We start from the raw sequence: 12584 nt of genomic DNA on the forward strand, positions 1-12584 counted from the left end.
TTATTGTTTGGAATGTTTTGCCTAATGAACACCATATATCACTGACATTATAATTAATTGTGTACGTAATGTACTTGCTTATTACATACTGCATGCAAGAAGAAAAAACACTGATCATGCATAAATTAGAAATTTCAAGAAGAAGTATGCTCAAATCTAGCAAATGATCCGAGATATTGAAAAAATAACCGAAAAATCTCAACTTTATGATACCCCTTACCGATTTTTATCAAGACGTCCTTCACTTGTGTCTGTAAAGGGACATGTATAGATGCTGTGAGGAATGACAAGGAGATTCACGCTCATATGTGAATGATGCGCTGTGTAGAGCGCGCAGGTTCAGCTAGTATTCAATATAATTCAATACTATTATACACATTTCTTGTATTTTCATGACTCTTCAGATTTAGTTTGTTTTACTACCCTGGAAGACAGGGTTGGCAAAAACCATGGTTTTTATTTAAAAAAATCTGGCGTTTTTGGTTAAAGCGGAACCCAAACTGCTTTTCGGCTTACATCCGAGAGAAATTGTCCTCCATTTGAACTTGAAACCGGGACTAGTTGGCCACAAATGCGATACATCTGCCGACTTACTCACACAGGACTCCTGATAAAAATACGTTGTACTGATCTTTAGATATTTGTTAATATAATTGTCAAAGAGTCATTTCAGAAGGACAAAAAGATAAACAGTTGCACAACTGAAACCATTATACAGAATTACATATGGACAATTTCAAAATACTACAGAGTACAGAAGAACTAATTTAGTCCAAGTTTGTTCACTACGACTTATATTAATCCAAGTTAAGGAAATACGACGACTTAATTTGCATATCAGTAAGAAAAGTGAATAAAGATACGAAATATTTGAGTCCACTTTGGCTCTGACCCATTTATACATAAATAGATGCCAAAGATACTTTGGATTTCAATAAATGCCTCTCGTGGGGTTTGTATAACACCCTCCTCCCAAAAGTACGGCATTTCGATGTATTTTATCAATAGTAAACAATATTAAAACGAAACATTATTTAGAATTTAACTTCGATTGCAATTGCATAACAATAATAAACTATTTAAAAAATCACAAAATAATCTTTCATAAACTTATATTTAAAAAAGTTGCTTTTGTAGTATAGTCTCTGAGTAATGAATAGGGAATTTAGGTCTGAATATAATACGAATAATATACGGAAGCGAAACGTGGTAACCCAAAAATGTGATCATCAAGATTTTACGACACTTCTACGAACATTTTTCTTTTTTGGTTTAAACCAGTTGGTTTTTTTGAGAAAAAAAACAGCTGCTTTAAACCAAGGTTTAAACCACCTTGGTTTAAACCAGCCAACCTGTTGGAAGATATTTAAATCAATGCATCTATTTTGATCCACCTGCCCTAGTAAACTATATTGTTTATTTACTAAGCACTCACCTAGGACACATTATAAAAGTCTATCTTACAAAAATGTGCCAAATGGTATCTGCCTAAAGTAATTGTTTATTTGCCTATCAATATCCAAAAGAGAAAAATAATCCTTGCTATATACAATAAAATAGATAAATGCAATGAATAATTACCAATGCATTCGAACTTTTCCACTTTAACAAAATCTTCTGATTCATCAACATCCTTATCTTCATCATCGCTAGAGTTGTCACCTCTGTAATTAAAGAAATCCATGTGATTATGCGGGTTTCGATAAGATTTGGTACTGCGCTACTATTAGCAGAAAACGAAACAAAGAAACCGAATGCGAGTGGTTATAAGAAGATATAGAGCAGGAAAATATCGTTGGTATTTAGCAATTCTGTGGCAATCATGCCAGCAGAGTATAGCAGCCACTTACAAAATTCATCAAGTGATAAATGAAACCATAATTACCGCACTAGTTACAAAATACTCAAGTGGACGAGGCCTCATATTACATCTTTACTACGTGAAAGGTAAATTGACACTACCAAAGTTTTTCTTCTTTCTTCTTCGCGGTAATTTAAATGCAAATAGGATGATCAACTAAATTTGTCTTGATGGGAGTGCTAAAGAAAGATCGAAGACTCGTGAAAAAGTTAAGCATTAACAGGTAAAAGTTAGAAAAGAATAACAAATGACAGAGGATAGGGAACTTCCACTGAATTATTGCCTTTCGCCAAAACTATTTAAAATATACAAAAGTAGTAGTTAGGCAGGTTGGGTCTACGTAATGAAGACTGTATTTCGCTAGGAAATAGAAGAGTTACATTTATTCACTGTGACGATGAGGATGAGGATATAGAGGAATCCAAAAACGGAAAGAAGAAGGATGTTAGAAAATTTGAGGAAATGATATGAAGAATATCACGAAGACACAACATAGTACTATCATAAATGAAAGATGCAGAGAAAAAATAGAACACGTAATTACTTTTTGGAAGCTGGTAGCATTTTTAATAAAAATCTGAAGTGTGAAGAACAAATAGAAGTAAGATAAGATTAGTGAACGATTTATTCGCAAAAATAGAAATGTACGAGATCTCGTATTTTAGGCCGTTAAAGGAAATAGTACGGAACGGACTCATTGAAATTTAGCGTCCGTTTCAAGCACCGAGGCTACTTGAGGCGGAACTTATTTTCTAAAGTGGAATTCGACCCTCGGATTTGCGTCCGAGGCAAGCACCCTCCACTGGAAATAAAGCCCGGGACCAGCGCACAGAAAGAACGCGAGGTAGCCAGTTGATTACATTAAGGTACAATTCCTTAATATGTAATATTATGCTACACGAGGCAGGAACTTGCTTTGACAAAAGTGAAGATGGAATAAAAGAAAGTTTGGGCTACGGCTACATACATACATACATACATACATACATACATACATACATACATACATACATACATACACACACACACACACACACACACAAACACACACACACACACACACACACACACACACACACACACACACACACACACATACACACACACACACACACACACACAAAAGGGAGGAGTAACTGGGTGGAATGGAAAACAATGAGGTGTTAGCTAAATATGGAGAACGCTATAAAAGGAACTCATTAGAATATTACTTGAAAAACTGTCATTGGGGATATAATAGAAAGTGGCAGAAGAAAGAAAGGTAATGGAATTAGTAGACGATATAAAAGAAGGTAATTCGTAAATAAAAACTAATTGATTAGAGGAAAATCGAAGTGCATGGGAGCTCCTAAATTTGTGCCAAATGAACTAACTGTCAATAATGGCAAATACTTGTGATGTTACTACATTAGAACAACAAGGTATTTCAGAATACTTACTACAACGCACTGGAAACGAGTCTCCTCACGGAAATAAACCCGAAAGTCCACGGGACGAACTCAGCTTTGTTTCTGGGTATCAAGTCTTACAATATGTGGGAAAATATTTTCAGACTATACACCATTAGAAAAAAGTGCAGAGAATTCTTAGAGAAAGTTATACTTGGACTATCCAACCAATATTCAATTTACATCGTTGGCCAATAGCTTTTTCCACATTCTATATCTTTGCTAAGCAGATTATTAAAGCTGATTTACTTCTTTTATTGTCTCCATCAAGATTTTAAACTGCATGTTATTATTATTGTTATTATATATTAGTACAAGTATAATTTTCTATACGTATTTCTTCAAAACCATAGCATTTCTGATAAGTAATCTCATATCTTATTACCCATATATGTTACACGTCGCATCTAAAAATTTGGCCGATTTCAATGCTGCGGTATTTTGCTTAATTTTCGTGTGTGGAATCATCTTTTAAAAAGAAACCATTGAAATAAGAATTCTGAACCACACTGTGAATATATGGTTTCAAATTAAACATGTTCATAGATATAATTATTAATACAGTCATGTATAAAAAAAATCTGTTGTAAATAGTTTCTAACTAACTGGAATGGGAAAACTATATCCACAGAATTATGAGTATCTGGTCATCCATTCTGGAGCAAATGATGCTCAAGAACGAAGCAAGTAATTCACTGAAAAGAAGTTTTCTCCATGTAAGTTGTCTATATATATTTGAATAGTAGAAAGAATATACATTTTTGAAAATAGAGAAAAAATCTAAATTATTGTTTGTAATCGATTTAGGTAAGTAATTATTTATATAAATTTAATTAAGTTTATTATATTCATGAGTTGTTTATAATTGAGAATATTGTAATATAATTTTTTTTTAGTTACAGGAATATTTTCTAAATTGCCTAATGTTATGATAATGATTTGCCAACTATTAAACTTTTTTTTTCTCGTTTAGCATACTCTGTTTACTAACACATTACTGAGTTGTTCTATACATACACATATCTTACTGCAATATTATGAAAACGTAAATTAAGACTATATTCACTATAACATTGCTGCACACAAATTATTTTTGTTAATTCACGAAGTACTCGAAACATCCATGTTGTCTTCCCTTGTATGTAGTAAACAAACAGAAAAGCCAGCTCTTATACTTTTCAACGTTGCAACATAAATTCAATCATCACTCGTTACAAATTTTGTACAGGTGATCTCCAGATGGAAAATGTGACAAAAACAAGGTAATCTATTCGTCTCGACTGGTCTATCAAATGTCTTGCAATGTAGGATATAAATAGAAGTACTTAATTGCGTCAATCTATGCATACACTCACTGACAAGAGACATGAATAGCAATAAATAGCATGTACCATTACCTTCTGTATTTTCAGATAAATTACTTTCAAAGGAAAGGTTTTTTCCCCTTTTAGGTTTATTGATCTTCCGACGCTTAAGAACTGTAAAGGATGTTCTGAATTCGTTTGTAAGAGATACAGAGATCTTGCACCCAATCAATTGTTCTGTTGACGTTCACCATACAGAAGTAAATTTAACGTTAACATATACGAATATAGGTCCAATGTGGCCAGGATACATGATAGATGTGTGTCCTAATTAAGAAATAATGCATGTGTTACTGAACAATGCAGGTTCCATCAAAAATGAGGCTAGTTTAAAGATTTTTTACTGTATCCGTATTAAATAAGTTCTGTCAAATTTCCAATGTTCACTACACTTTCCGTTTCGAGATTAAATAAACTCTGGTACGTGATAAAAAGGATCACGCATTTCAAGTTCAATTTCGTCCAATAGATGTCAACCGATGAAGAACGTTTGCTGCCATCTAACGGCGAAATGTGTTAACTTCTATTACATATTTTGTTCCAATAATAGAAAATGGTATATGGACAGCTACCGTGAAGGTCACCGTTACTAGTGAAGTTAACGGGTTAACTCTGCCATGATAATGACTCTCGCTATCTACTACGAAAACATAATTTTAAAAATCGCTTCCGTTCAAGAGTTATCATGTGGAGTAACGGACTTACATACGTACAAACAGACGGATGTACTAACATTACCATATAATAAATCCCATTTGCGTGATCTTAATAAAACAGAAAGTGACTGCCTCTTTTTGTAGTCTTCTGCTTCTGACCAGTACATCTAAACGAGTGACGTCAGAAAGAACAGGTAAAACATGGGAACTCCAAACAATGTGCAGGCTTGTAAACTTCACGAGTTTACACTGGATGCAAACGTTAGGGAACAGACAAAAACATACAAACATTCAGTACGGATGTTGTGAAGCAGAGGGCGGCTTTAGGATTTTAATTTTGAGTAGGCCCGCTCCCTTGCTTATGGATACATATACACATTTGATTAATAACAGTAGGAAATTACTTTTACAGTAGTAGTTTATGCTATTCGTTAAATAATTATTTACCATTAGTATAAATAGTGGAAAATATATTTACTCTTCATTGTGTCTTTTAGCGTTTATATATTTTTCAAAAATTTTGGGTAGGCCTGTGCCTACCCGACCTAGTCGCTAAAGCCGCCACTGTTGTGAAGGATTAACCAATTCAATAGCAAAGTGATGATTCCTCCGAGATACATCACAAGCAATAGATAACGCAGCAGTGAAGGCGACTACTGGGCCCAATAACGGGAAGTGGAACATTGGAAGATCCATTCAATTGCAGTGTAGAACGCTTTACCCATGTCACTATTGCAAGACTTGCTCCGAGAACAATAATGCAATCCACAAACTCTCTGCATGTTTTATTTCAAATTACTGCTTGTTGCATTCATTAGACGACGGTTTCGAAGCCTCGACAAGGTGATCCATGTATTGGTTTACGCTCCGTTGAGTTCCATAGTTGGATACATAGTCTGGAGAAGCACTGGAAATACGTTATTGCTGTTGATGGGGAGTATACCTGATTTTCTAGAATACGTTTTACTTCATATTATCGCCTTTCTTTTACAAGGTCAAAATATACCGGGGCATCTCACGTTGACATGTAATGTACATATGAAAGGAGAAGTATTTTCTTTCTTAATGGTTTAAAGTACATCTTTAAACTTTTCAGTAAGGCATCAAATGAATAAAGACATACAACGAAATTTAAATTTCTGCTGGACTAGACTTAATGTATATTGTCAAGTACTTCCCAAATAACCTACCATTTAGGTCTTATTTTAAAAAATCATTCTAGAATTTAATTTCTTTATTTTGGTCATACGAAAATAATGGAAGTGAGCATATAGCACAACTTACTTATTTCCAGGTCCTTTTGCTCCCCTCCTCTTCTTTTTAAACTGAGTCTTGAATTTTCCTCGTCCCCTTTAAAGAAAAAACACAAATAATTAGTTTATATTGGATTGAGAAAGTGAAATCAAATTGCACAATTTCTTTCCATTATCATTCATGTTGTTATTTCCTTCAATATCACACTCAATGTAAACTAAAGCAAAATTAAATTTATTTCTCAAACTTTTTAAAATATATTTTCAATAAAAGCATTGAATAATTTTTCGAACTTTAATTATCATGAACTATTTTTAAACGGGAGAAAAGTATTCAATAATAATATTTCTTTCTTTTATTTTGATTTATTTTATTTTATTTAATAGTTCGGGAAAACATTCAATATTATAGGTATTGAAATAATTTGCTTACACTGTTACGATAGTGTTTGAAAGTTAAAGAACATATTAATGTCGATTCATGGTCGGAAACAAGAAATATTAAATCAGAAATAATTATGTAATTATAATGTCAAAAGAAAAACTATAGTCCCTCAGAGTATAAACACTTCATCCAGTTCTTTGCCAGGTGGTAAAGTGCCCAGGACCGACGAGACGTTACCACATTGGATAGAAACGGATATGCGCTGTATTAGATAAGATGTGGAGGGAACTTTATTTTATTTTATTTTTATATCTATGACACAACTTGCAACAAACTGTAGAACTTTTTAATAATAGATAACAAGACTTTTTGTAGGATGTTTACTACAAAATATGCAATAGTAAATATGGATAAGTTTCCAAAGGTTATTACAAATGTAAATGTGTCACTACTAATTTTTGTGATCACCTTTAGAAAGTTAGAGATCAATGTTACACCATTTAAACATGACATTATGAATTTTTGTACATCATTTACGTGTTTTTCACTTCTTTCGTCCGAGGATATTAGACTTCCTTCTCAATACTATCTTCTTCGTATTACCACAATGGTGGCGACATTACAGGTTTCGAAATCACAACATGCCTGCGGATATTCAGCTTCCATTGGACTATGATTATAGAAAAAGCTTCTTCCAGATATTTTTTGTTACAATTCTTCCAATATTTGATCATCTCTCTAATGCTGAGTTAGTTGCAGTTTACTATTTACTCCTCTAATGAAATCTTGCTACGAATTCTGTATGCCGCCGCCATCCTAGACACTATTACTCGCAATACACCTAACACACTGACGATTTCGGATAAGACTTTCTTCAAGTAATCGCGCACCAACAATCTGTTCAATTTGAAAATCGAAGAGGCCACGTATTTTGGACCATTGAACTCTATCCTATTATACTGTAATATCTTACATGTGGTCTATATTTCTAAACACGTGCTTCTTATTTATCAACAAAATCACGTGCTCTTCTACAACAACTACTACAAAAAGCAGACGACGGGAATGCCATCATTATCAGGTCATGTGACAAAAGATGAACACTAGTGCAAGCCTCCGAAAAAAATATAGGACAGTTTGGTTTATACAATAAAATATGCTCTGAAGTACTGAAAAAAAAATGTATTGTAAGAAAAGGTAGGCCACCCTTCACTCCAATGGGCAACTGGAAATAAGATTCAGATTAATACAGAACAAGAGCATATAAAAACATTTTACTTTTTAAACTAACAAGAAAACCGATTCAAGTGTGACAAGAAATTGTGGACGAGTTTATGCGCAAACGAAATATTTTTGTGTACAATTAAATCCATTAGAAGGAAAAACCCTCGAACTCAACCGTACCGGACATGTAGAGAGGTAAAGAGAAGGCTGGTACTCTGGTATTTTGTGAATTTTCGGCTATGTTGGGAGTGAATATGTTTGAAAACTGCATTGAAACGTTAAGAAAGATGCATCAGAGCGAATTAAAGTGGTGTTGAATGCTGAGGTGAGTGGCGTAGCTTTTACCCCGGGCCGGATAAAGAAGGGGCTATGAGGAATAACAAACGCCATTGACACGAAGAACAAAATTGTATGATATTACTTGCTAATATATCATGTCTTTAGTTCGTAGAAAATGAGAAAAGGTAATATGAAAATGTAATAATGATATTGCCAAAGAAACAGAGACGTTATTGTGTGAACAAAAATACAACGTCATATTCTGTGCATAAGCGCTATAAAAAAAAAAAAAAAAAAAAAAAAAATCAAATAATATGAAACAAACACATATTGTTGCAAACTTAAATACAACAGTCTCCAGTTGTGTGACATATATTAAAACTCAAAGTATAAATCAATAAACAAAAATAGTATCTTTATAAATAATAATAAAAAAAAAAAAAAAACCTGTACGCCTTTCTGTACTGTATATCACACAGTTCCGACCGATTAATAATCATAGAAATTATAAATGTTTGGAAAGTTTGGACGACCACCATTTTTACATTTTTCATCCTATTTGACTGATGATACTTTTATTCTATTCAGCGTACCAAGAAACCTATACATAGACACTTTACACGCCTATTTCAGGCAACAATGGAACTCCGGTATTTTCGCCTTCCCTCTCCAAGACATTCTTCCTCAAGAATTTTTATGGACTCTCTGTTGTGTAACCCTCATGTTTAAGGCGACGTATTACTACAGTTTCGTGGATGAAGGATTTCTTCATTTTAAAAAGTCTCTTACTTGTATTATTGCTACATATTCAAAAATTCGCAAAATATCGGAGCACCAGCCTTCTGCTTATTCCTCTATATCTCCGGAACGGTTGAGTTCGAGGGTTTTTCCCTCTAATGGGTTTAATTGTACACAAAAACACTTCGTTTGCGCATAAACTCGTCCACAATTTTTTGTCACACTTGAATCGGTTTCCTTGTTAGTAGACCTGTTGTATTGTTTTGGAAGAAAGAAACTGATTGAAATAAATGACTTGATATACTAACTGGTTCATATTAGCTTCGCTATCTAAATAACTTGAACTAAAAAAAAATCACTGAACGAAGCAACGTTTACTATAAAAGAATAATAACTGTGTAATGAAATATTTGAATATAATGAAACATTGAATTATTTGATCAACGTATTTCCCTCTAAATTAAATAATGTAACAGAATTCATTCTTCATAGCCCTGTGAATTATATATACACATTTCTAACTGAACAACACACCTCTATGCCTAGTCAATACTTTTGCATACACTGCTGAAAGAAAATGCTAACACAGCTTACGTTATAAGAGACTGAAGCATGGCAAGGTTTCTCCGCTAAGCTTTATTGGGGAGGAATAAGCACACTAGAAACACAGGAAAAAAAGTGGACATGGGAGGATAGGAAAGATTAAAGTTCAAAATATAATAGTGAGGTTTAGTTACTAGTACCTTAAAAAAATGCTATGACTTATTTAGCATATTGCTAATATGTAGCAATTTAAATCATCACTGGAAATATCCTTGGCTTGTATTTTTAATAATTCAAACACTGAAAAATATAGGAAATATAGGACATATATAGGACAAATATACACAAATTTCCAAAACATAGGAAAAAATAGGAAAATAGGACAGCTGGGAGCCCTGCTAGTGACAGCGTTGTCCAAAAAAAGGGTATAAAACATTATGTAAAGTATCCATCGACATCAGTTTCAGCTTTTCAAATCTCCTATCTTAGCTTGCATGGAGCTGAGATAGATCTAATCTAACACAAGCCTCTCAGCCAGTCTGGAGCTCTCAGATCCTAACTGCAACCACCTAGCTTGCCTAGAGCTATGTGGTTTTCCTGCTCCCTTAGCTTGCCTGGAGCTCTACGGGACATCAACCTCTCTTTGCTTGCCTTGAGCACTGAAAATTCCTCAGCCATTTCCACTTGTCTGGAGCTCTGTGGAAATCCTTTCCTTGGCAGCTTGGGCCTAGAGACACCTATTTACCCAAACTACATAGAAAGATGTGGAAAAATCCCGTGTGTTAAAATATTCTACCTTGTCAAGGCAATTTTACAATATATATTAATCCCTGCTATATTTCCTCGCATATTACTCACTATTACTTAACAGAGAATTAACACAAAACCGATGTTCAGTATGACTAACTCACAAAGATTACACCTATTATGCAAGATTACGTTTTGAAATGCATAGATCTTTATAATATTCAGTAATTACATGCACTTTTGTCTCTTATTTAAAACAGTAAGTTAATTTTAACCTAAGTTGTTTATTATTGCTATCAGTTGCTCCCCCAAAGCCTTTCGCTCGCCTGCTAATTGCATGTACGCTAGCGACATCTCTCGGCGTCAGGTAGGAGGCAAGCCAGCTAGCGACAATTATTACCCTGACAGTGAAATATTAGGAATTGGCGTGACTGACAGACTTAGACATCTGGCATTTATACTAAGGATCACAAATAACTAAACATTTTCGCCTAAATGTATGCAACCCGTAACTCTAAACTGTTTTCAAGTTTGCATATCAGCGTTACAAACTGATGCATTATAAATAGGATGAAAATTTTCAAAATATCTTGAATTGTTCTTTACAAAACATTACATGACGCAAATTAAATAGTAATGTGGTTACTGAATGTGAAAACAAGTACATTACATTATTAACAACCACCAATAATGACAATATGATACGTAAAATGTAATATTTTTTTTAAAGATTACTTAAAAATAAATTGTTTTATTATAAGAAGTACATTGTTAAGTTTAGAAAATATAGTAGCAACAATAATAGTGAATAATTACCTTTCAACCTGTACTCTGGGAAGCCCGCGTTTTAATTGTATAAATACGTGCTAAAGCATTGTATTTCTTATTTGATAACGTATTAAGTTTTTTTCGTACATAATGTAAATACATAATACATAATTTATTCTTATGCATTATTTAAAATTTCGCACATAATTTATTCTTATGCATTATTTAAAATGTAATAACCAGGGCCCGGATCTTGTTGACAAGTCAACTTTTTCCTGTTACACATAGGACAAGGCAAGTTCAAATAAAAACGTTATCCATCAACTCTAGGTTCTAAAAATATATATTTTTAGAGTCAACTTTTGGTCACTTTTTGCCGTTTTGTAGTTTCAGGTAATCTTTTAATATTTTAAAGTAACTTTTAGGTCACTTATGGTCTTTTTATTCTTTTTCTTCTACAAAAGGAAATCTTAAAATTAACACTGTTTATGGATGTGAAAAAGATGAAGCTAAATAATCTCTTTCCATGCTTCCTGACTATTGGAGTGGAAAACTGCATTCTTAACAAGCTAATGAAAATTAAGCTGTAACTGCTTAACGAAATGTGGGGGTTGGTAGGTGGCCAAACAGATAGTTTTGGGTTGTTGACCACAAAGAATGTGATCACGTGAATAACTAAAAATGGATTAGAAGGAGTACAAAGATTTTAAACAGGGTTTTTATCTATTCTCATGTAGTCTACACTTGCGAACTTTTGTTTTAAGAGTGCTTCCTATTTTCAACTCGGGAGTGAATTGATGCTTTCAGTACGTACAATTGCCGTACAATGGAGATAAATGATCAATGGAGTGCAACTAACTGAAAACTTTTTTAATATGAGTGAGAAACGTTAATTAAAACCCAATAGATTTTTTTTTTAATGTCAATGTTAACGAAATAAATACGCAAGTTTTAAGGTCAATTTTTGTGAATTTTAGGGTCATTTTACAGGAATTTTAGTATCATTTTATAGGTCACTTTTTAGAAAATTTTAGGTCAACAAGATCCGGGCCCTGGTAATAACATAGAAATGGTCTTCTTGATTAGAAACACTTATAATTAATGATACTCAAAGTTTTGTTTCACAATATACTTTTTTTGTCACTCCTCCTCCATCTTTTTGCTTATGTATGTGTATTTTTACTTCATTTCGTTTCAGATAACTGACTTTTGTGTGTTTTGTATGTATGTGTACTTATTCTCTAATTTCTTTTCAGATGGCTGACACAAGTACCTACAATGTGGAAGAACGTGTTGGTAGGTAGACACACACACACAC

General features: G+C 33.4%; 1 protein-coding gene across 4 annotated transcripts in view; it reads right to left on the bottom strand.

Moving 5' to 3' along the window:
* Positions 1-12584, bottom strand: part of LOC145668012 (uncharacterized) — a 167584-nt gene that overhangs the window by 46585 nt on the left and 108415 nt on the right. For all 4 annotated transcript variants that reach the window (XM_081735467.1, XM_081735468.1, XM_081735466.1 and 1 more), the window contains exons 16-17: positions 6614-6679; positions 1582-1664 (exon numbers count right to left, since the gene is read on the bottom strand). In XM_081735467.1, the coding sequence (XP_081591593.1) occupies positions 1582-1664; positions 6614-6679 (149 nt within the window). The remainder of the gene's footprint in view (positions 1-1581; positions 1665-6613; positions 6680-12584) is intronic.

This window comes from Thermobia domestica, chromosome 13 (genome assembly GCF_964235325.1).
Source record: "Thermobia domestica chromosome 13, izTheDome1.hap1.1, whole genome shotgun sequence".
NCBI lineage: Eukaryota > Metazoa > Arthropoda > Insecta > Zygentoma > Lepismatidae > Thermobia > Thermobia domestica.